The following is a 24301-nucleotide window of genomic DNA, read 5'->3' on the forward strand; positions in this document are numbered from 1 at the left end:
AAATAGGTAATATGGGAAACACTTGTATCATTTGAGAGACTTACCCAAGGTGCTGCCAAAATGTAAATTTACATTCACAAAAACAGACATACAGAAAAAAAATCCTAATAACATCAGCTGGAATGACAAAATAGCATTGACCAGGTAAACATTTTAATATATCCCACTCATTTTGAATACTAATTAACTCTATATATATTATTTATGTATGAAATACAAGAGAATAAATCAACATCTTCAACATTATCCTTTTTAAAACTTATGTTGACCGTTATTCTTCAGGTTTTCACTTCACAGTACTTATTGTTTACATATTTTAGATATTTTCATAATGGAGCAGTGTTACTTTTTTTTTTTTTACAATTATTTTGTACCAGTTTACATTTGACACATTTATCATTAAGTGTAAAGGGGGTAACGACAGACAATCATCTTTAGAATATTCAGCTCCCTTGGGATTGACAAAGCTTTTAATCATTTCAGCACATAGTTGCAACACAACTCTGAATGACAAAAGGAGGAAAAATCTGAAGAAAAAAATAATGTGTCTACATACGAAGCTCTACTAAACAAACTATCAATCTCTTCATCTTTTGATGCATTAGCATCAGAGGATCGTTGGGAGATAATTTCCTAATGAAAGCATGGACTGGTTAAACCAGTTACACTGTGACCACCGCCAATGTCAACAAATTTAAAGTTATTTTATTACAGGAACGAAGGATTGGCCACTTAGTCATCATTAGTACAACCTTTACTCTGAATATCAAATGAGCGTTACCTTCTCTCCACTCACAAGTCTATCTGTTTTGGGGTCCTTTTTCCTGACTAGTCTTTGGCAGCCCTGGCTGTTGATCCAGCTGAGATTAAACACCAAGCTGCATCAGCCAGGAACCTTCACCAGATAGGAAGGGGCGAACAAAACAAACCTCTATCCCATTTGATCCCCCCTTTTTTCACTCCCCTTTTCTCTTTCTATCTGAGCCAGGAAGCCTTTCCGTGACTATATTAGGAATCAAAGGGAGTTCTACAGAAGGCACTGACCCTGCCAGAGGGTTTGAACTTCTGCTGTGCTCTTTGACAGCAAAGTTGTGAGTCATGAAAGAGACTGAGAGAAGTATGTTTTATCATGGTTTCTTTGAACTTCATGGAAACCTCGCTATTACAGTGAATGAGATTATTTCAGGTAAAACTTTTCCAGCTTTGTCCGTGTATTTGACTTGTGGTGTCACACTCAAACTGCGAAGACGTTCTCATTTTGCGTTATTGCCACACTAGTTTTTAACAATATCTCATTGAGAAACCCTGCCGGCAACGGGCATCATGAAGCCAAAAGGTCAACAATCTTTTCAAACGACACCTAGCAACAATAGGACGCTGTGTCATTAAAGAAGCATTGCTAGGGTTACCCCTCTGTTGGCAAACATGGCGGACCAAAAATGTTTCCCAGTGGATAACTGCTTTGTAGTTCCCTGGACACTCATCCAGGTCAAACGAGGGGCAGTTTGGGGTCAATGGGAAAGCATCACAATTGATTGACCCAGAGAGGTCAAGACACATTGATCTAACGACTTTGTGATGAAGAAGTTTGGATATTCCATCAATCTGTTAGATATGAACTCTTGTTGTAATTCTTCTGCCTGCTGTTTTCGTCCATATTTTATTATTTTAACATCTTAACAGCACCCCCCCATACCCCCCCCCCCCCCCCCCCCCCCCCCCCCAAAAAAAAAAAAAAGAAAAAAAAAACAGCTCTGTTTCAATTCATTAAGATGTGTGAACTACAGCCAGGAGAGAAAAATATTTGTCACAGACCCAGTTTGTTGTGTGTACTCCAAATATTCTCTAGCTTTCCCAAGTCTCAATAAAGAATTCTTTATTGAGACAATTAATTTAGTCTTGCCTCAAGCTTTTCGATCAGAGCAAGACTTTGCAATCCTTCCTACAGTTTTTTTTTTTTTTAAGTTTGCCTGTATGAGCTCTGGACCTCTTCATGAATTATCTCTTTTTCATTACTGTACACAAGAGTATCACAACTTCCTTGTCACTGTGGGATTCCATTTTCCTAGTCCTTCTGTCTACACTCTCTCATAAACTGTCATCATCCCTGGGAGAGAGATGTGATCCTCTTGGGAAAGACAAAGTATTGGACTCCACAGTAACTGTCGTGCAAGGCAAGGCCTTCCTATTTTCTGCTCCTAGCGCTCTATCAGTTTACAGTTTACAGCATGGTTATACATTTCTCTTCTATTATCTGCCTATTGGTCAAAACTCATTTTGTAGCTTATTGAGAAAAATTCCCAACTGTCCACCTGTGTTTATATCTGCTCATTCTCAGTCCGCTGAGTGTTTCCATCTGATCATCATGATAGTATTTCAGCAACTCCCATGTTTGATTCCTGAAAAACAGACAAAGCAGTTTTTGTCTGTGCGATGCCCTGATGGGATGAAATGTTTCATCAAATAGAGATTAACAATTATGTTTCAATAAATGGATGCAATCCTTTTTGCTGCATGTTGGCACTGATAAGTCAAAAAAGGTACCAAGGGCCATCCAAGATAAAACCTAATATTTGCCACCTAAACTATCCTCTGCATCTCATCCACAGGGTTACCTGTAGGATATCCCTTAAGTGCTTTGGTTGAGCAGGTAAAGAACTAATATTAAGCAGGGATTAGGATGCAAAATTGACAAGGTTTCAGTGGCGCCCACTTAAAGCCCCTTCATTCAAATCCAGAGCTTAAATGAAAACACAAGATCATTTCTACTTGATCGGGATTTGGATTGTATCCAGAGCTGCAGAGTCACTTTTGTTGGTTTGAATTACCATCAAGCCCCATCTACCTGAAAGATAGCGTGCAAAAGGGAAGGACATTTAGGGTCAGGGTGTAAATTTGGAGGGACATTTGGATAGAGTTTCCTCCAGTTGATTTGATAAACCATGTGACATTTGAGTTTCATTTACTCAGTTGATGCAAAGACCGATTAATGAAGGTAGAAATACATTCAAACAAATATACTGCAAAAACTTTAACACTGAGACAAATTGAATGTTCATCACTATTATTTTCATGTGTCCAGGCTGCAGCTATAGACAATTGAGTTGGACATAAAATATGCCCCTTATTTCCCTCCTTAACTTTGGTGTTCCTCTCCAGCAACATTTAACCCAGACATTCAACAGTTGGAAACCCACACCGCTAAAATAACACCAAGCTTTTGTCTTGACTTGTCTCTGATTACTCCAGCATTCAGCCTCCCAGCCCCCACATACATACCCTGTGGGGATAGCCACCTGCCTCGGCTGACTCCTGGGATGCCTCCATGGCCCTAACAGACAGCTCTTTGTGGTGGGGGAGGAAAGCCTCTTAGCATGCTGTTACTGATAGGTCTCAGGAGAGTCTGCTGTCCACAGCGCACTTTATTGTTGTGATTTATGCATGTACTTTTTTATTTATGCACATTTTCCTCACTGTATGAATTGTTTGATTGCTTTTATTTGTGGAGCACTTTGTAACTGGGTTTTTTTTGTTGCTCCCCACTCTCTCTCTCCCTGGTTTCCGGCTCTATCCACTGTCCTATCTCTGCATTAAAGGCACAAAAGCCCAAAAATAAATCTTTAAAAAGTGCTTAAAACAAACGTGCAACCTTGGAGCAATGATATGATAAAGATATGCAGGATTCCTAACACTAAACAACCTCAAAGTGACATCAGTGGAAAATGGCCACCATGCTATTTTTTTTATTGTACATTTCCATGCAAGCCAAGATGACATCAGCTTAAAAACAGACAGTGCAGCAACAGCAGCGTGATAACTGACCTAACAGTGTTGAGGCCACAGGCAGGTTTATGTTAATGATTGCCTCTGCACAGATCATCATGAAAATGACTGGTGCATTACTCTCAGACAGCCTGTCTGCTTATGTAGTCAGATGGCTGCATGTTAGTTCTCCCTCCACCTTCTCTGTTCACTTACACAGGTGAGGATAGTGTACTAATGAAGACAAATGATAAGAAAGATTGCTGATCGGGTAAAAGTAATGGAAGAGCAAGATAGACCTCATCACCTTTGAAACTGTGAATCCATTCAGCTGTGAAGTACCCCGCTAATGGCTTTCAGGAACATTAACTCATCCTTTAAACACTTAAATAGAAATGTCTAAACCTTTGACATTATTTTAACCTTACAGAGATAGGCTGTATACCAGATAACTACTATAACGCACATTTACTACTGCATCTTCTGTTGTAAAATATCCAAAAGTTGATGTTACATTTTTTTTTTTGCACTAAAAACATCTGAATGAAAAACAATTCCAAATGTAGTTTCCTGCTGATAGGTCACGACTCGGAGCATTCAAATTAACACACATCTACAAAATGAGACATGTGCATGTGTATCATACAAGGTTAGGTTTTGCATCAAGAAGCACTTTCTTTATGAAACGTTGGCGTGAAGGTCGTTGGGGAATCTGTGGCTCGTGGTCTGCAGTGCAGCATAGCAGGGATTCCACTGCAGCCCACTTCTGAAAACATTGGGAGGACACATGCATGACTGCAAGGCTTCAATACAGTTGTGCAGATCTGATATTTCTTGCTGCACATAACTTTTTCACTATTACATGACTGCCTGCTGCTTGTTCATTCAGTCTGCCTTAGAAAAACACACACTGTGCAAACTTTAATACCTGATTTGATTCAGTTGTTGAAAAGTTTCCCTCTCGAATGGCTGGTTGGAGAACAAAGAGGACTCACCCTTTGCCGGGTTTGCATTTCATTTACATAAAAAAAAGATGAGCTTTACAGATCTGTAAACTATGTGTCACAAGTCATTCATAGGAGCTCATTCATTGACATTTACAACAAAGGAGTGATGTGATTCATCATTATCATTTCTCTTCTACGCTATATCCAAAAGAAACATTTGATTTAAAACTCGTTTCAAAACAAACTAAAAGTTGTCATGACAGTCATCCTATGCTCTTGTACCCCCTTCACACACATGATACATTTTGTAGAAATCAATGTATTCATCATTAATGGATGGACAACCACAGGGTTTACTTTGACAATGCATTACTTCTGCTCACACCACCGGATGTTAGATGCATGTCGATGATGTCGCCTCAGTGAAATGAAGCTTGTCAAGTCACGTGAGAGAGTCCACTAATGATGCCATGTGTTAGCTTAGCCCTGCAGCCATGTCTGTTGGCAGCTCACTCTCTGAGCCTCATCAACATACAGAAATGTGCTGACTTTATTACTCTCACCACAACAACAACAACAACAACAACAACAACAGTGTCGACCCTGCCAATGTCTGTGTTAGTCTTTAAAAGTGATTAAATAAATCTTCCAAGCAAGGTTAGGCAAAATGAATCTGATTTTATTGTCGTAAATGATGATGAATGGTGACGCCCCTGTCGCTTGATTTGCCTCTAGGAATGGAGATAGAGGTAGCACCATATCAGGAGCGCATAAATCAACATGGCTGCTTGAAAATAACAGGTTCATGCAAGTCTGATGTAAAGTTTTCCCTGAAATAGCCTACAGCTTTTGTTTGATGGAGGCCTACAACTTTTTTTTTTAAAGCTATACGCTGAATGGTTCTGCTCTTAAACTAACAACTTTTAGGTTGCTGCTTAGAGCTTTTGTAGTGAGAGATTATCAGTTCTCCTTAAGTGGGAAGTTTATATGAAGCTGTTTTGTATTAGCATTTTAATGCTTTAAGAAATAGCTGCATAGGAGGGTTTTTCCTACAAGATGATGTCGGCACAAACTTATAGGCAAGCTGTTTTATATTGTTCATTACTTTGTAAAATGATTGACAGCTTCTCATTTTAGAATACCTGTCGTTACTGTTCCGTGTTGTCATCTTGCAAAAACAGAGTCCTTTCCCCTTGGGTGCATTTGACTCAAGCATGTGTTCTAATCTATTCAAGTCCTGCTGCATTTCTTCTTTATCATTAATGTGACAGTGCACCAGGTTGCCATCATTCGCTCAGAGGTGCACCTTTGGCAGCAGTTGTTAAATTTGCATTGATTTTTGGAGGCAGCACGATACATGGAGGAAACATGTTTCTGTTCCCTCGTTGCCTTGTTTTACAATGACTGGAGGACACGGGTACACCTGTTTAAAGAATCCACTCAGGATGTTAAAAAAAAAAAAAAAAAAAAGGAAGAAAAAAAACAGAAACCCTTACAAAACTATCTTGCATCTGTGGTCTTCAAGAAGGAACAATGCGCAGTTGCAGCAAATTTCAACAGCAACAAACCAGACATGAGCTGCAGGGCTGCAGGATATATTCACCTGCTCAGGGTCATATAAACATGTTTTAAAGCCCTGCTGAGGTCTGCGTTCAGCCTGTTGTGGTCTCGTTTAGAGGTGAAGTAATAAATCAAAAAGAAAGCAGGAGGGTTGGATGTAAAGTGCAGCATCGTAAGAACTATCACAGAAGAAGTCACACTGTTTTTTGAAACTGAATGTTAACAAGAACATGTTTTTGAAGGGGTTCTTAAGATGTACATTTTTAAGCCAGCAGTGTGTCCAGATTTTTTTCAGTGGGGTGACCCTAGGATTTGTACTTGGGTGGCATGAAGTACATTTATTTACCCTTTCTTTCTCCATTAATCATCTATCTCTTTTAAATCTTCAACATGTTAGTCTAAAGTTACAATTAAAAGTACTAATGAAAGCTAATGTGCCACATTGAAATGCAAAGAAAGCTACAAGCAGCCTGTTGTAACACAAGCAGTTGATTTGAAGTCCCACCTCTGACAAGGAGAATATCCAATCACGGTGTAGGATTAAGGGGTGGCACCCCCAAAAGTGGCGGCCATGCCACCTCTGGCCTAATTTAACCGTAATGCCCGTTGCTTTTGCTTATTTCATGATCTAAAAATGGTTTACAACAATCCTAATCCTGCTAATGTCATTTTTAAAAATCCATCTTGCCTTTTCTTCAGTCACTACTAGAATGAAATTTCAAAGTTTAATATCCCTTTAAGGCTTTAAAGTGATGGGGTGCTCGATAACTTCACAGAGGGTGAATTTTATATCTTAATCAAGACTTTGTTTTAATAATTAAAGGGTGAGGGGAGATAATGGTTCATGATGCAAGTAATGACTTGGTAACGTGCCAGATCACAGTCGATAGAAAGCTCTCAGGGTCAACAGGTGTAAACAGCTTTTTTTAGTTTAGGTTTTCAGCTTCAGATGTTCTACGTGTCACCCCTCCATTTGACTTAAAATACACAATAATTGCAACCTACTTTTGAATAGGGGTTAAAGACTTGGTTCTAATTTTGGAATAAATAACAGGGGCTCTAAAAATGTCATCCTAAGCATTTTAAAAGGTACTAATCATGAATCAAAAGTGAGATATTCAAGTCTGAGCAAGTAGCACTTTCAGGGGAAGAAGAAAAAGGTTATTGATGGGATGACATTTAAATTGACACTTTTTTTTTTCAGTGTAATAGCACAGACAGGTTCTCTGAAAGAAAGTGGAAAATGTGCTTGAATAACAGCGAGAGCCAGGGGCGTAAATGGGCTTTCATCACTGGCTCATTTTTCCATCCTGCTTTGAAATCAATAGGATGCCTTTGTTTTTAACCCAGCAGTGCAGAGAGACGACGGTCAATACGGACCATTAACAAATGTGGAACAGAGTGTTTGTGTGACCTTTGGTATGTTGCACGGCTGTGTTTTTAGACACACTGGTTGCATGGCTGTGATAAATGGAAAGGTCGGACTGTTAGTTGTTTGGAATTACATCTAGGTAGCTATTTGGTGGATTACCCCAACATGCTCCTGAATGCCCCATTGGGCTTGAGGAGCTAGCTAAATGTAAGCGATAGCATGCCTATTTGCTAAAATGATCATGCTAAAGTTTATACATTTTAAGTTTACAGTGTTTCCAAACTAATGCGTCAATGTTTTTATACTGCAGGGCTGAATGCCGCTTATATGGGGGAACAGGATGAATGTATACTTATTATTATTGTCTTTGTGAGTAAATTAGCATACCTATGTTATAATTTAGCCCAAAGCACTGCTGTACCTTGGTCTTTATAGATCTTTTGACAGGGCGGAAGACCATTAGTCCTGTTTCTGTTTGTGAATTACAAAGGAAGGACAAGTGTCCTTCCACAAGGTCGAACATGTGCACCTCACACAAGCAAACACAGGTCATTCTTGAATCCCTAAGCTCTGCAAACATTTCCCAGCGTCTGCGTCACTGCATTACTTTACACACAGCTCATAAAACCCTGATTACACACTCTGTCTTATCAGGCCTCAGCCCGATGATGTAATCTGAGGCTGTAACTGAAATGCAAACATAGCAGCGGGAACACGCAAGGTGTGCTTTAGACAAGGTGCAGTGGCTTCCTGTTATGGAGTGGTTGGTCAGACAGTTAAGATGGGTCATTAAAACTGTCTTGTCTGCTGTGTTGTTAAGAGTCTGAGCTGACTAGACTGTTTGTATTGCCAACATGTAATAAGTGCAGTTAAAGGGCCAACACCAAACATTTAATGTTAGTGTTTGGTGTTCCCTCACTGAACATGCTCTCTGTTGTCTGTGCAAACACGAGACTCAGCCTTCAAACTCCACTTTGTGCAAACACACCAAAGGTGAGCAGGAAATCCGATCTCGCATGATGTCATTGCTGCTTTGGTTAACTCCCGGCTTTATTTGAACTGGAGCGCCAGTTTTTGTGCTGAGCTCTAGCTTTCCTTGTAATAAAGAAAACCCCAACTGTAAATCATGAAAACATCCAGCTTCCTGCTTACAAAGTATGACTAGTATAATTCTGGGTTATGGTGAGGAAGGAAAGTATGTGTTTGTTTGTGTCTTGAGTGTTTACTCTGTGAAATATGATTGCTACTCTCAAAATACAGGAGGATGGCTATATATATTTTTTTGACCTGGAAAAGACACTAGAGTAAGACATGTAAAACGCCACATAAGCATGGGCTGTGTTAAATTTGTCACGCAAAGCTTTTTACTTCCCCTTTTTGTCTTTCTTGCACTTATTCCTAATTCCCAGTTTTAGTTGTAGGACTTGTTTATCCGTCTATCATAGCATTTCCCCTAAAGGTTCAGACTCATTGTCTATGGTTGATCATCATTCATTTAGTTTTGTCACATGTACTAATCTTATAAAAACAGGGATCTTGCATCATCTTCCCATCCAAATGTTTATTAGTCATTTCATGAGGCACATTGGCAGTAGTGTTTGTCTACTGTGGATAGTTTCTGTTGTCACCAAAAATCAACACCCAATTTGTCTGCAGTTAAACCTTTGTGTCCAGAGGAAGGACTTTTAAAGAGCAACTAATGTACTCTGACTCAAACAATGCGGCAGACTGTACACGCCTGTCATGTGCTAATCTTTTTGACAGCTAAGACTGGAGGCGACAGAGTCACTGTGAAGGGAAGGTCAACTGATTGCCTCAGAAACCGTTTTGAGTAACTTTTCCCTTCAAAGCTGATGAAGGAAAGAGCTGTGTGTTCAGTCTCGCAGAAACTTGACTCCCCAGCCTCAGTGGAAATTTAATCATGTTTGCGAGTTTGTGTATGCAAGAGCGTGCCACTGTTAGGACAGGATCAGAAAAGTGACCTTTTAAGACCATATCTTCTTCTAAACACAAAGCCTCACCATGAAAAGGAGATGTTTGATTTATGCATAAGATAGAAGAGTTATTTCCATGACGTTGAGGAGTCCACAAGGTATCAGGTACTCAGGAGATGAGTGATGTTGTTAAACTGAGCATGTCTGCCTACAGCTCTAAGTGCTCTTTGTGTGTGTTTGATATGTCAGGGCAGGCTTAGAATGATTTTACCCTTGTGAGAAAAACAAATAAAGTTGTTATAAAAATACTCACTTTCTTTGGACAGACAGGAGACAACATGCCTCAGTGAGGCTTGTATGATAAGCTGCCAGTTTTTAGCAAGACTTGTCTACAGCCATGTCAGGTTCTATAAGCCGAAGCTTCAGCCTATGTTAGCATGCTTTTTCAGCATTTAAGATATGTGTAAGCCAAGTGGCAACCTCCTGTGTAAAAATGAAATGAAGCTAAGTGCAAAATCCTGCAGTTTGTGAAGGTCTGCTTGAAGTCACAAACACACCTATTAGAGCTAGAGCTCTAGCTCTTAGTCTGACGTTAGGTTGACTGAAATTTAGGCTGAGTCAGCACTTTCAGCATCGACTGGACTCCAAAGTCCCCAACAGCAGCAGATGGGAGACATCTCTCAAGCTTGGTCCATTATTATTTACCGTCTATGGTGTTAGCATTCTGTTTCCTAGTTGGCTATAGAGGCCGTTGCGGTTGACGGGTATATCATTAGCTTTGTAAATATTTGGTCGTTATATGACGTGCTGGTCCATTATACACTTTCAATCTGATTATGTGGCTAGATGTTCAGATATGAGCGACTTCAGCGTCAATTCAAGCGATCATTAAGCAACATCACAATTCAGGTCATGATGTCGTACCAAATATATCAGCACGACTTTGAGTGTCATATCTATTTTATTCTACAGTTCTACATGAAGCATTTAGCACTCGACAGATAAAAAAAAAACATCCAATTATATTTTTTACGTTTTTTTATCGTTCATTTAGCTCCATCAAAACAATTTCTTCTGACAATTGAATGAAACTTGAATTTGGCAAAAAGTAACATTTCCTGTACAACTATACATTGTGTACGTCTATGCTACCTCAGACCATCTATTTTGTATAATGTACATTTATCTATAAGTGTTGGAGTGTGGGAGTGTTCTTAAAGACTTGACTGCTTTCAAACCTGAAAAAGATCTGCTTTACTGTCGCTGAGATCATTTCTATCACTTTCTCACTACTTGCACCTTCACATGGAGAAAGAAAACAAGCTTTGAGTTGCATGTTTAAGCTGCACGATGTTGTAGCCATGTTTGCTGAGTCATCATGGTCCAATCGTCAACTTTCTGTCTATATTTGTTTAACCTCTCGATAGAGCTAGCATGAGTCACCAAGATAATGCTCTGAAATATTTGAACAGTGGGTGACAATCTTATTTCCCAGGTTGCAACTAAGGCTGTGGGTCACGCTCTTCAGTTATTTTGTTTGCAACAGCACATTAAAAGTGTCTTTGTTACGGCTCAAGTTTATAGGGTCAAGAAGAAGTCGTGATCATGTGGAAATCCTGACTGGCATTTTGATAATTCAGTCCTGTAAAGTACATTATCTTTGGCGCCATTGTTGCAGAAATCCAAGCGTTGCAGAAATCCAAGCGTGACGCAGTGGCAACATCTGATATCGGATCTAAAGGACTTGTGCAGACAAGCCTTAGGTAAACCAACCAGCGTCTCCTGAATATAGAGGAGGCCCCCCCCGTTAATGAAGGGTAACGTCGGTTCCCACTGGGGCTATTAAAACAACAGGTGCTTGGGGGAAGCTCAGCTGTCAAGAGCAGGATGCAACTAGCTTGTGATTTAGTTAGCTTACTGCCCAGAAACACAGCAGTACTCCTACATCAACTGGGGCTGTCAAATCAGCAGGGGCTTGAAGAAAGGTCAACTGTGCAGGAGGTAGCATGCTTGTTGTTTAGTAAGAAGTGGCAGCAGGTCACTGTGTTGAGTCTTGACCACATAAGGAGTCACCCAACAGTTGAGAATTTGAACTTTTACCATGAAAGTATGAACCAGCGTCTCCTGAATAGGCTTGGGAGGTGGATAATCTCTGAACACACTGGGGGCTGTGATTGAGGAAAGCTCAGCTGTCGAGTACAGGCAATACCTTTCTTGTGGTTAATGAAGCTTGTGCTTTGGCTAGCAGCTGCATGAAGCTGTTGGATCTTGACCTTCAGGCTGAAAAAGTCACTCAAAAGTAGAGTTGATGTACTTCTACTTTAAAGTGCCACAGTGTTCCCTGCTAACAGCACAGTGAATCACTGTAAACCATCACACTCTTTAGACAGAGGTCTTGCTTGTGGTTTAGCTAGCAGCAGCTGCATGTTACTATGTATGGATGTGACCACAGGGTGAATGAGTCACCCAACAGTTGAGTATGTACTTATCCTATAAAAGTACCACAGTGGAGTTCCCCAACAACCCAGAGGTTCAGACCTCATTAGCAATAACTTCAAATGTCTTAGTTACTCGTCTGATTAATTAGCAGCCTCCATGTTCTGCATTAACTGACTGAAGAAGTTAACGTACTGCACACAGGTCTCCACACAAACCATGTGACTGGTTGCTAAGCACCTGCGCTTGTCAGCATGCAGACAGATGGGATGCCATATTTTAATGGAGGGCTCAGTCTCCTTATCCAGGCTTTATTAAGTCTCGAGTGGCGACAGAGAGGCTATTCAAGAGCTGCTCCACATGGCCCTATTGTCTTACATCTACAAATCTGTGCTCATTTCATCATCGTTTCAGCCTGATTTACATCCCTTTCGCCTTTCATTTAAATGTGACCTGCAGCAACAATACATACTTTTATCTCCCTGATAAAAAATGTATTTAAGTGATGTATTGCAGATGTAATGTATACTGTAAGGAGCAGTTACATTGACTAACAGTTGGTGCACTTGGAGAGATGCCCAGCATTTTCCAAAGCTCAGCTACTATTACTTTTTATCATCATTTTATATCATTCTGTTATTTCAAACTAACAGGCACTCTTCTGTGTGATGAAATGCTAGTGTTCTTGTAATTGATTATATATTTTGAACTGATTTTCTGTCTTGTTTCCTATAGCGATGCTCATATGAGTATGCTGTCTGCTTTTCGACAACGAATAATCAGGCTTCAGACGATACAAAAGCAACACACATGATTGAATCCAAAGGTCACTTTTATTTAATTCAGTGTGAATAAATTCAATACTGTCACATTGACAGTTCTAGAGAACACACAGAGTTCTCTGAAAGGGCTAGGACACACAACACACGCACACATATCTAATGACTCTGAATTCTACACACTACATGACCGTGTTTTGGGTAAATAATAAGGTCAAAATGAGCTCAGGTCCATAAACATTTGACCTTTTAACACTTAGTAAAAACCACTTGTCTATTCCATACAAGATAGCAGGCATTTTACTTTTCTGTGCACTTAAATGAAACAAACAATAATGAATACTTTAAAAAATAGAAATACTGTGAAATAATACCTAATGTGTCAGCTTTAGCAGCACTAACGTTCAGTGAATAAGTCATACACACAAACACTTCTCCTCAAGTGTGCACTTACAACACATTTCTTAATTTCATGACCACGCATCAAGGAATTCACATCTTTCCTTCAGGGATGTGTTGAAAATATCAGTCCTTTAGCACAAAATGCTCTCTTGGCCACTTGTTTAAACAACAGTGACTTCATGATAAGTTGATAAACACCAGTAAGCAGCATTAGGCTTTCAGGAAAATCCAACGGAAAACTTGCCAACAGCAGGGCATTGTGAGAAACAAATAATGCTATTATCAGCTAATATAGCTATTAGCTAAATCCTACTAATCAGATAATTGCTCCAGGAGTGTTTTCATTTTGTTTTATGCTCTTAATTCAGTGGGATGTTTCCCCCATAAGTAGACCCCATACTATTAAAATTCGCAATAAAAAAATACTGCTTCTCTGTCAAAATCTTGTGTCTCTACTTTGGGGCCCTCCCTGTTGTAAAATAGTCATAAAAAAAAAACCACGCAAGCCATTAAATGTAATACAGACAACAGCAAAAAACTCTAAATACTTCAGTCCAAAGCAATGGAATGTAACATGAGTTTCGCTATGTGTCTTAAACTATTTACAGACACATTAACTACTCAATAAATGTTTCCCTACATTGCAAACAGTTTGTGAGGCTTAATATTTACTGAACATAATATTTTAGGTGAATTTTTGGGTGACTGTTTCTGTGATAAATGCTGTTTTATAATAACACATTCTGAACACAGGTATACCTATAATACAGGCTAACGTGTTTTACAGTGTTGAAGGCTACATTGAATTATCAGGCTCCTTCTGTTTATCAGTGTATAGTTCATGTTTCAGTGTGTATATATCCACAGGTGAATCTTCTAGCTGTGACATATTGCTGAGTATTGTGCTAGATATGACATCACACCCGTGGCATGTCATGCTACATAAAAAGTTTCAGTCTTTCTTGATGTGGAATAACTTCATGTGTGATAAGGAGAGTAATAACAAAGTGAAGACAGTGTTTGAATATGTGTTGCTATGACAACACAGTGAGGGTGACAGTCCCTTTGGTCCTTTTCAGGATGCCAACAGCCTCTTCATGAGTGACACCGTCCAGGGTCTGTCCATTAACGGCCATTATCTGGTCTCCTCTCTTCAGACGGCCGTCCTCTGCCGCTGCTCCCTGAGCACACAGAAACACACTCGTGAGCAATAAACTTTTATTAACGCTTCTGATATAAAACGGAGAACTTGCCGCTTACCTTTCCAAAAACAGTTTTAACATAAATCGGTAAGTCTCCATGGGGACTGCCGTGCCCTCCGACTATACTGAACCCCAATCCATCTGGTCCTCGTCCAAGAGTGATGGTCTTATACTGAGGAGGGCTGATGGAAAGACAAGGACAGTTAGGGGCAGTTTAGTTATCATTAAATAAACGGAACACCCTCTCCCCTAATATCTGAATATTTAAAAAAACAAGTTGAAGTATATTGATGTTGTTTCCCTATTAATTATGACATGAGGTACTATTCTTCCCAGGTCCCATACAAAAGAATAAGACAAGTGATTCATTAGCACAGCAGACAGTCTTCAAAATAAAAAGTAACACAATAAAAAAACATGAGGAAAAAAAAAACACATTTACATTATCTATCTGTCCATCTATGCTGTAAAATTCAAGATGTATTATTGAAGTGGGACAATCATTTTCAAAATATCCCCCGAAAAAGTGAATAAATACAGAAACTGGTACACTAACGTTCTGTGTTTCGTCTGATACATCACACAGTCCCTTAAGCCGAGGCATACACTATACGGCTAATTTTGAAGTCGTGCAGTGTACAGTGGGGCAAGAAGCCCAATCGCTGCCGCTCCTGACTGGTTGGATGATCTTTTGGCATGTTTGAAATCTTGGTCATATGACAACAATACACTCGCACAGTAAGAGCAGAGCCACGAGCTGATTCCCTGACTCCAGAGCTTTTTTTTTTTTTTCCTGAATGTGCCTGCACAAACAAGCAGGCAGCGTCTAAAAGCACCATGGCAACAGCGGGCTTGCCTGTTTGATGTGTCTTCTTATGTGTTATGATTTAGCTGCTAGCCTGTTATTATCGCTGATGCTGAGTGTGTGTGAGTGTGAGAGCATTTTGCCAGTGTTTATTTTTGAGCATTATTGAGACAACTGAGAAACACATCAACTGACTACAACCTACAGCTGTAGGAGTTTTATTCCCAGCTGTCACGACTCGTACAATGCGAGCTCTCAGGTTGTGTCCGACAATTGAGTCCTAGAGTTTGTGCACATAAATCTTCAGCTTCGGTTGTGAGTATTGGATGATTTAGTCGTATGGTGCTAGCTGACATTCTGCCACAACTTTTATACAATCCCACAGTTTACACTGGGCTTTAGACACCATAACACTACTTATGTTGCTGTTTCTCTATAACACTAAGGTTTATACCAGAGATCATCCTGGAAGATGCAGCTGGGTGTGAGACCTCCTGCTGCCTGCTCCTGAGACGGACCTGTCACAGTGGTGTCACCACCTGCTACAACCTACAGGTGCATGAAAAACACAAACACATTTTTATGGCATCTTGCAGATAAAGACACCAGTTTTATGGTACTTCAAAGTGTGCCGGTGGGTAGCCTTTTGACTGTTCTCTTCACACACAGATAGAGTAAAGATCAAGAGAATATGGAAGATGTTTAATTGCAGATTATCTATCTGGGTCTACACATTTACCTAATAAGAACAGAAAAGGTGAGAGATTGTGTGTTTGACCTGCAGCTGTATTGTGCCTGTGGCGTTCTTCAGTAGAGCGACCGCCTGCGAGTGGCTCATTCCTTCAGCTGACGTTCCACAGATACTGACGATGCGGTCACCAATCTGGAAAAATCAGAAATAAAAACAATTTAATAGGCTCGTAGGAAAGAATAACAACTTGAAACATTTCCATTTCCAAGAGAAGTTTGGAAACTTCAGATGCAGATGAGACTCTGGGTTATTTTGCACAGCTCATGATGACCTACTTTAAATAATGAATGTGCTCACATAACATTGCTCTTTTCCTAAAAGCAGTATGAATATGCATCGGCACAGCAGGGACACTTTTCAAAGCTTTCTGAGATGCTTTTTCTACCATTCTAATACTTTTACTTGAAAAGTGTGGGGAACTCTGTGTTAACAGGATATGAGACGCTAAAACAGTTTGAAATGTTAATTCACCACACCACTCAAAAGAAGGACTTTTCCTCTGTTCAGCTGAGTAATTTCATTATGCAGCATTCTCATCTCACCCTGGCTGAAAAGATGAAGCAGCATGAATATGCTATTCAACACTTGCCCTTATTCATTTCACTGAGCCCTTCTGTAGGCTCACTGATCTGAATGCAGGAGTGGGAGATTTATTAGCGACGCTAGCAAAAGCTATTGTCCTCCTCCAGTGTGCGTAACACAGAGATACAATTGTCATTTGACTGCGAGGGTCACGCCTGAAGGCTGCGGGCTCTTGACCTTTTGGTAGACTTGAGATTCACAAACCGTATATATAATGAGTGGGAATGACGTTGCTGCAAATAATTGAGAGTCACATAAAATCCCACACAAGAATTACGGCTATGCATGTCCTTTAAAGGTTGTGGAAAGGGAGGGGTAAAGTCTCGCACCTTGAGTTTCTGCGTCTGAGCAGCCACGCCCACAGGATTCATCATGGCGATGAAGATGGGTATGTCACCCAGAGGGCTGCCCACACCGCCTGCTATACTAATGCCCAGAGAGTCATTGGGACCTTTAGTGAACTCCACCATCCGGGTGTCCTGATGCTCGGCAGCTGTAGGTGGAGTAAAAAGACAACATGTTAGGATGGATCTACTTCAGTTTTTTTTTTTTTAATGACGGCTTTAATCGTACAAATATTCAAAATCTGGACTCCTACTTAGTTTGTCAGCATCAGCAGGAAGGTTTCCAGAGTCTGAACACAGCTGGGAGGCCACCTTTGAGCTGCCTGGTTCACTCATCTGAAACAAAGACAATCAGCCCAGTGTTTAATGACTATTTAATAGTTCTTTAAATACGACATTTAACTGGATGATGTAGAATTACAGTACCAGACTATTTTGAGACAGCCGTCTTTCAGAGTGGAAGGGGCCTGCTTTAAACCTCCCCACTTCCATTTTTATAGGCCCATCGCAGCACTGAAACACAAAGCACATCATGTTTCATTTGACCCAAAAAGTTTCACATCATCCACACACCACACCTCCTTCCGATGGCCTGTTCTATACATTTACCTTGAGCAGAGCAGCCACAGCCTCCTGAGTTGTAGATCTAACATCCTCTCCGTTGACTGACAGGATCTGATCCCCCTGCATCAGTTTTCCATCAGTGTCTGCCAAACCTCCTTTCACGATATCAGACACAAATACTCCTGTGTCATTCCTGTTTGGAGAGATGAGATGGCATCTTTTACTATCTTTCAGTCGTCATTCTGATTTTTTTTTCTCTGCTGTGTTTGACCTTCATCTGGTCAAAGTGCTGACTTCTGATGCTGGACTTGTAATTGAGGGTACGTTATTGATCCAGCTTTTTCCTTTTTCTTTTCCCCAACAGACCTCTGCACTAACGTGGAAAGTTGCAGTCCAACAGCTGGTAAGATGGAATATTTAATAGCAAAAGCTTGTGTTTACCCCCCCCCCCCCCCAGCTGTGACCTCGATAAATGTGTTCTCCAGCTTGAGTACTGCAAGTCGGTACAGTGAATGTTATTATTCTTTACTCTTATGGGTGCATTGGGGACACTTTTAAGAATGATCATCCACCACGGAGATGTCTACACCAATCAGAGCTGTGTGTAGTCATTTCCATGAATTGTCCCACACTTGCCCCTCACCATGCTTTAGCCTGTTTGACCAAAATGTGTGCGATGAGGCTCTATTAATCAGGGATGGTTGGCAAATGACGAAAAAGTAGGAAAAACAAAGAGTCAAATTTAAAATTTGACCTCGCACCTCCACCTTGCATCTAATCTATCTCTACCTGCTAAAGCAAACAAGAGGTGCGATTGTACACATGCGGCGACAAATTCTCAGTCTCTGTCTTATATCCAAAAGCTCATCTCTGCTGTGGTCTCTGCATATCCCAAGTGCCAATCTCCACGTGGATGAAAGTAACACAAGCAGAAGCTGTGAAGCAAAGCAACACTTTCCCTCTCCATCCCCAGTTCCACAGTCACTTGGCTGTCAAAGCTCCACCACTAACTGCTAGCTTGCTCTTTCCATTTTAGCCCAAGGTTTTTAGAGTGTGTCTTACAATGCTGCCTTTTCCTTACACTAAGCATTTTCCTTGTTTTTCTTTCCACGTGTGTGTAGAAAAACCTCTCTGACAGTGGCAAAGATTTACAGCTTTATGAAAGGCTGACTTCTTCACCTAACAGTTATACACACACAGAATGGGCCATTCATATGCATGGTTTATGACATTCCTGTGTGTTATCCTAGGGGTGAGATCAATCACAACGCTGCATACACCTGACGGCAGCAGGCTGTCAGCATGTGGCCCAGCATGCTCCCCCCACCCGTGTGCTTTAACCCATAAATGCAGCTGAAAGAATAAAGTGAGCTAACATGTCTAGCAGGGCATTTCAGTTATTGAGCCAAAATAAAAAAAATCACTTTGCTGAGATCATTTCATGTTTACTAAACCAATTCAACCTAAGGGTTCCAGAAGCAAGCATTCTAAAAAAAAAAAAACTAATTATTTCTGTGGTAAGTTTTGTTTCTTTAACTTGCTATGCACTAATGAACTCTACAGGCCTTTTAATAAAGGTTACCTCTGCTCCCGTGACCTGCATCAAAAAAGAAAAATTAATACATTTACTGTCACACTATGTTGTCTCTTAAAATGACAGTATTAAACGAATTCTGTTGATTATATCATGATACTATTCTTCACTTATTGTTGTAGTCTTGCTGCTTGACTTAATCAATTTTCAAACTTTTTTCTCATATTTTTAATTCTCATTCTACTTCTATTACCATATTATTTTAGATTAATAAGTAAACATAAACGACCCTAAGTAAGTAAACATAACATGCTCACTCCTATCAAAGCCAACGTCAATGCCCTCGATGAAGAAGCAAATTTTAACTTATTCCTCGTTATACATCCTGCTGTATACAGATAAATCTAAGGTAAGGCATTAGCACTAACAATACATTTCTCTCTCACCTCCTCCCCACAATGCTCAGGCCCAGGCCCTGGCCCGGCCTCTTGTGGAGCTCCACAGTGAACGAGTCCCACAGGTCTTCCTCTTTGTATTGGGCCTCGTCCCTGTAGACGGTCAGGCGGACTCTTTGCGGGGTTTGACGCAGCACGTTGATGGCCTCGTCGTGACTGGCTGCACGCAGGTCGATGCCATTCACCTGTGAGGAGAGGAAAGGAGGTAACGCAGCAATACGGCTTTGATTCCTAATAAAGGAAAGAAAACATCAGTGATATAAACAGCAAATTGCTCAGATCAATTCTCATTTTGTTGCATTCTGCAAAGTAGTAAGTTTCCTGATGTCAAGTAAATGCAGCACAAGGCTATGAAAGTACAAATGTTTCTTTCTTGAAGTGCTGCTGAGATTGTTGAACACTGGATATTAATATAGAAAAGATGTCACAATGTTTAGATATGCGGTCATCCCACTAAGGAAGCCCAAGTGGTCAGTTAAAAGTTTGACGTCCATTTGTTTTGCTTCTACATCAAAGGAAGGAAATTGCCCATTAGCTTAAGCCATGAACATGCAGAGGAGGACTGGGAAACTGCTCTTTTCACTTTTCCTCGCTGACCCTCTTTTGTAAACACATCGGCTTGGCTCGGGGACAGAAAGGAATAGTAGAAGGCAATTAAGTCGTAAGGGTGTGTGTTGGTGTGTGTGCATGCATGTGTGCCTTTCAATTCAGGTTTTCAGATTGAGCGACCATGACTAAACCTCCGAGCCACACCCCTGCCCTCCCTCTGTGAAAAAAGCAGGAGGTCAAAGAGAGGGCAAATCCAAGTTGAGCTGCTATACTTAACTTGTCTCTTCATGTAAAACAAACCGGATTCACCTCGGTGTTTACTTTCCTCTGTCTTTTTACTCACTTAACTCTTCAGTGCATTGTCTCACGAACAGCAAAGAGTTGTTTGGGTTTAAAGTGCTCAGTCAGATTAGCTTAGCCTTCATGTTAAAACTTCCCCCGAGCGGCCACGTCTCACTCAGCCTCCTCTTTTATCTAGGTCATATGTGATGCTCATTGTACCGCATCGCACCGCACCGCACCGCACCGCACCTCAAGGATTTGGTCTCCTGCCCAGAGTCTGCCATCTTTGGAGGCTGCCCCTTCTTCGTATACTTCGTGGATAATGATGGCCCCCTGGAGTGAAAGAGAAGAAGGAGGTGAACAGGAACTGCTGGAGATGATGATGTAAGAGCAGTAACTGTTTATGTAGAAGGAAGAAAAGGAAAGTAAATCGTTGGAGGGAAAAAAAAACAGAGTAACCAAGTATCCAATGTTCACATGCATTATTTGAAACGTGTGTATCTTTCTAGCTTCCACTATGTTTTCTCTGTGTTCCAGGGAGAGTGTCATTTGGGGTGCAGAGGTTACATTCCAGGGCTGGATATTGTCTGCTTGCGGCCGAGGCCAGACAAAGAGCAGCTCCCTCCCAAGCCTGACTGAGCAGACAGAATGGATGGGCTGAGGAGGTGGAGGACGGCTGTGACAACATCATTTCCTACATTCCTGAACTGCCATGACTATTTTGAACTTCTGTTATACCACCACTTAAGATTCTAAGTGGGGGGTAACTAACAGGTTACAATTAAAATACTTTTAAAGTATATTTCAACAAAGGGATTGTAGACTATGAAAAAGCCAAAATACTCTTTTTCTAAACTGTTTCATGCTTTCAAATAAATCATTGCTATTAAAACTACCTCCTGAAAATCTATTTGCTTTTAGTTTCCTACCAGCAGGGTGTCGCAGCCCCCCACGATGCTCAGGCCCAGACCTGTGCGGCCCTTTGAGATGTCGATGGTGGTCTCACACCCTGGGATGATGGGACAGGTCGCTGGGTCACAGGTCAGAGTGGAGGGTGTGGATGAGCGGCTCAAACCTAAAAGAAAAAAGGATATGAAATAGAATACAAAAACAAACCAATTGAGGGGGAATTTACCTCTGAAATAAAAGGTAAAACTTGCATCAACTTATTTAGATTAAAAGGTGTAAGGAGACTCACTAGTGGCTGCCTCTGCCTCTGGTTGGTTCATTGAAGTCGTGGTTGCACTAGGCATGCTGGGTAAACTGGTGAGGACGCCATCCTGGCAGGTTGACTGGGGAGAGGAGGAGGAGGTCTCAAATGTAGAGAAGGTTAGCTTCAGAGGGCCTTTGGTTTTTCTCAGAAGAGAATTCACCTAAAAGACAGTAGAATTTACTAATCAGACTCAATCTCCTCATCGTTACATCATCTTTTCTCTTTACATTCTCATGAGAGTTACTCAAAACTCTGCTAAGGACCCTGCACTTGAACTCTAACCTTTTCCACAGAGTAGCCGAGCACTGATTCCCCATTCACAGTTAAGAGTTTGTCCCCTGGTTTCATGCAGTCCTCCTACATGGAGTAAGTCAAACTTTGGATGAGAAATCACCTGTAAACGGTAAACAACCGTTAAATATAGTTTATGAAACTCACTTTCATTGCGTGTCCTTCCACTTCACATATACTCTGAATCTCCACGCCGCTCTCTGTGTTTCCCTCCACAAAGGTGATTCCATGTCCTCCCTCATCCTGTTAAAAAAAAAAAAAAAATCAACATGAATAGGAATTAAAACTGTGTCAACATGTCATTCAGACAGACTCACTCATTTTGTTTATGTAGCTTTAACACGTGCTAAATAAAGGGGCTAGAGCAGCTACTGAAAACAGTCATTACTGTCTGCAATTATCCCCAGAAACAGAAATAGCCCCAGCATCACCTTCTGACCTTTTTGTTTCCTGAGAGGAGTGTTTGTGCTTCTCAGTTCATATCAGTGAGCTGTACTGATGCTGCTGCATTAATACTAACATCATGTTTAAACTTGAAAACATGATCTCTCTGGTGAGACTTTCAGCTGATATTGTTAAGTGTGATCTTTTCAAATGCTTGAAAACATCTGAAGACTTTGGTAAATAAAACTTACAATATCTTCCCCACTAAATCTGTTCCTCCTTTATTCCTTTGATGGACTGAGCCTTTGTATCCTTTGTAGAACTGTTTAACTCCCACTCACTGGCTTGTTTTTGTTCTTTTAACTTTTTATTTGACTGTCTTTTCGCCTTCCTGTCTGTCAGACTCGACCGCTCCTGTGTACTCTCTCTCTCTCTCTCTGTCCTACCCCATTGACCTTTTCTGTGTACAATTCCCTCATTACTACATTCCTCTCCACTTTCTCTCTATTATTGTCTTAATTTTGCTAATTCAGTGTATCTTTTTGGGGGGTCCGGTGTGTCTCACCTTCAGCTTTATGATGTGATTCACGTTCTCTGAAGTGTCAGCTTCACCATTGGCAGCAGATTCAAGCTGTAAATAGAGAGGCGGTAGTTGGTACAGTAAGAGGTAAGTGACTTAAACTGTTGTGCATGTGTGCATCTGGTGTGTGTGTGTGTCTGGGCCTCTACAGCAGTGTTTTTTTTTTGTTTTGGTTGTCTTGGGAGTGACACACTGGCCCTCCATGGACCTCAAAGACCACACAAAGAGACTTTCAGGAGCAAATGAAAACTGACTTGTTTTGGGTAAAAAATGCTGATAATAGTTTGTGAGTAGGTTTAAAGTATCATGGTGAAGTTTCACCATCCAAAATCGGCTTGGTTTTTTGTGTCCATCATTGTGGGGCCTTTGTGCGTGTTTGTGTACCTGTGTGGCCACATACAGTCGTACCTCAGTGTGGGGCTCTGCTGTGTCTCCCTCGTGCTCCAACACCGGTCCCACAGCCATCTGGTTCAGCGCCTCTGTGTTCCTGATCCAAAGAGTCATAACTCACGTAAACGGCTGCTCCTCTGCCTCGTGACAGTGGAAACATGATTTACGTTTGTTGATCAAAGTGTGCTTCGGGGGGGGGGGGGTCAGGAAAGGGATGCGAGTTAAATAGAAGGTTAAGTAGTGTGATCCTGAAAAGGACTGCTTGGAGGAGGGTCAAAGGTCATATGTGTCTGACTCTGGTATGTCAGCTGTTAAGTCTGAGATCCATTCTGTATACCAACAGTTTATAGTTTGAACAATATACTTTTAATCTACACATTCACTCACTGTGATATACTTAAAGGAAATGTTATAATCCTTTTTTTTATTTAAGCTCTTTCATAACCATTTACATAAAATGTAAGCATGGGGAGCTTTCTATTTCCTGTATGCATTGCATTGTGGGAATATTGCACAAAAACTTCAGCATTAATATACATACCAGCATACTTTATCTTTAATATAACAAACAGAACCTTCTAAAAACTAGACTTTATTAAACTTCAATTGTTGTTGATGTTTTTTTAGTCCGACTAAGAGTTTAAAACTTTTGACATTTCTTTCGAGATAAACTGGAGAACTGAAGCGGATTCGTGATCACTTTTTGCTCAGAAACATCAAACCTCAAACAGGGTAGGAGGAATATGCTGTAAATTGAACCTGTACTGTATATGAATTGTAATGCCTCTTCTTCCTGTGCACCCTTCTGTTGAGTTACAATAGCCCCCTCTACTGGATTCCTAACAACATTACAACATCACTTTGCTGTGAGTTAAAAGTCAGGTTTCATTTTCGGCAGTCAAATAAATGCAGCTTCTGTTGCCATGGATTTTTGCTCACAGCAGCTTGAATAGGAGGATTTAAGTGTTCTTGTGTGTGCTGTACCTGACAAAGATGATTTTGACTTTAGACGGAGAGCTCTTGATTGTGGAGGAGGCGTTCTGGTGACTGTGGCCATAGAGGACTTGTCCATTGATCTAACAAGGCACAAAAAATAAAGAATTATTATCATTAAAATTGATTAAAAACATGTATTAAACATACCTTCTAGATTATATAACTCTAAGGAGTCAAATATCTTTAC

The 24301-nt window shown here is 40.6% G+C and overlaps 1 protein-coding gene and 1 long non-coding RNA gene across 16 annotated transcripts in view; one reads left to right on the forward strand and one right to left on the reverse strand.

Annotated features, from left to right (window-relative positions):
- Nucleotides 1–12825: 12825 nt before the first annotated feature.
- The window catches only part of LOC109994242 (multiple PDZ domain protein), a 44739-nt gene continuing 33263 nt past the window's right edge, over nucleotides 12826–24301 (reverse strand). For 12 of the 15 annotated variants that reach the window (XM_065950462.1, XM_065950476.1, XM_065950464.1 and 9 more), the window contains 17 exons: nucleotides 24103–24194; nucleotides 23137–23215; nucleotides 22714–22779; nucleotides 21912–22007; nucleotides 21756–21830; nucleotides 21459–21633; nucleotides 21190–21335; nucleotides 20510–20593; nucleotides 19421–19614; nucleotides 17486–17633; nucleotides 17303–17389; nucleotides 17131–17212; nucleotides 16862–17025; nucleotides 15978–16082; nucleotides 15654–15748; nucleotides 14453–14576; nucleotides 12826–14373 (listed from right to left, as the gene is read on the reverse strand). In XM_065950462.1, the coding sequence (XP_065806534.1) occupies nucleotides 14227–14373; nucleotides 14453–14576; nucleotides 15654–15748; nucleotides 15978–16082; nucleotides 16862–17025; nucleotides 17131–17212; nucleotides 17303–17389; nucleotides 17486–17633; nucleotides 19421–19614; nucleotides 20510–20593; nucleotides 21190–21335; nucleotides 21459–21633; nucleotides 21756–21830; nucleotides 21912–22007; nucleotides 22714–22779; nucleotides 23137–23215; nucleotides 24103–24194 (1959 nt within the window). In that variant the 3' untranslated portion in view covers nucleotides 12826–14226. The remainder of the gene's footprint in view (nucleotides 14374–14452; nucleotides 14577–15653; nucleotides 15749–15977; nucleotides 16083–16861; nucleotides 17026–17130; nucleotides 17213–17302; nucleotides 17390–17485; nucleotides 17634–19420; nucleotides 19615–20509; nucleotides 20594–21189; nucleotides 21336–21458; nucleotides 21634–21755; nucleotides 21831–21911; nucleotides 22008–22713; nucleotides 22780–23136; nucleotides 23216–24102; nucleotides 24195–24301) is intronic. The other 3 variants (XM_065950468.1, XM_065950473.1, XM_065950466.1) reach the window with 3 other exon arrangements.
- LOC136177378 (uncharacterized) lies at nucleotides 19503–21182 on the forward strand. The gene is made up of 3 exons (XR_010664997.1): nucleotides 19503–19634; nucleotides 20457–20644; nucleotides 20798–21182. It is a non-coding gene; the product is annotated as an uncharacterized lncRNA (long non-coding RNA).

The sequence above is a fragment of the Labrus bergylta genome, chromosome 22 (assembly GCF_963930695.1).
Source record: "Labrus bergylta chromosome 22, fLabBer1.1, whole genome shotgun sequence".
NCBI classification, from domain to species: domain Eukaryota; kingdom Metazoa; phylum Chordata; class Actinopteri; order Labriformes; family Labridae; genus Labrus; species Labrus bergylta.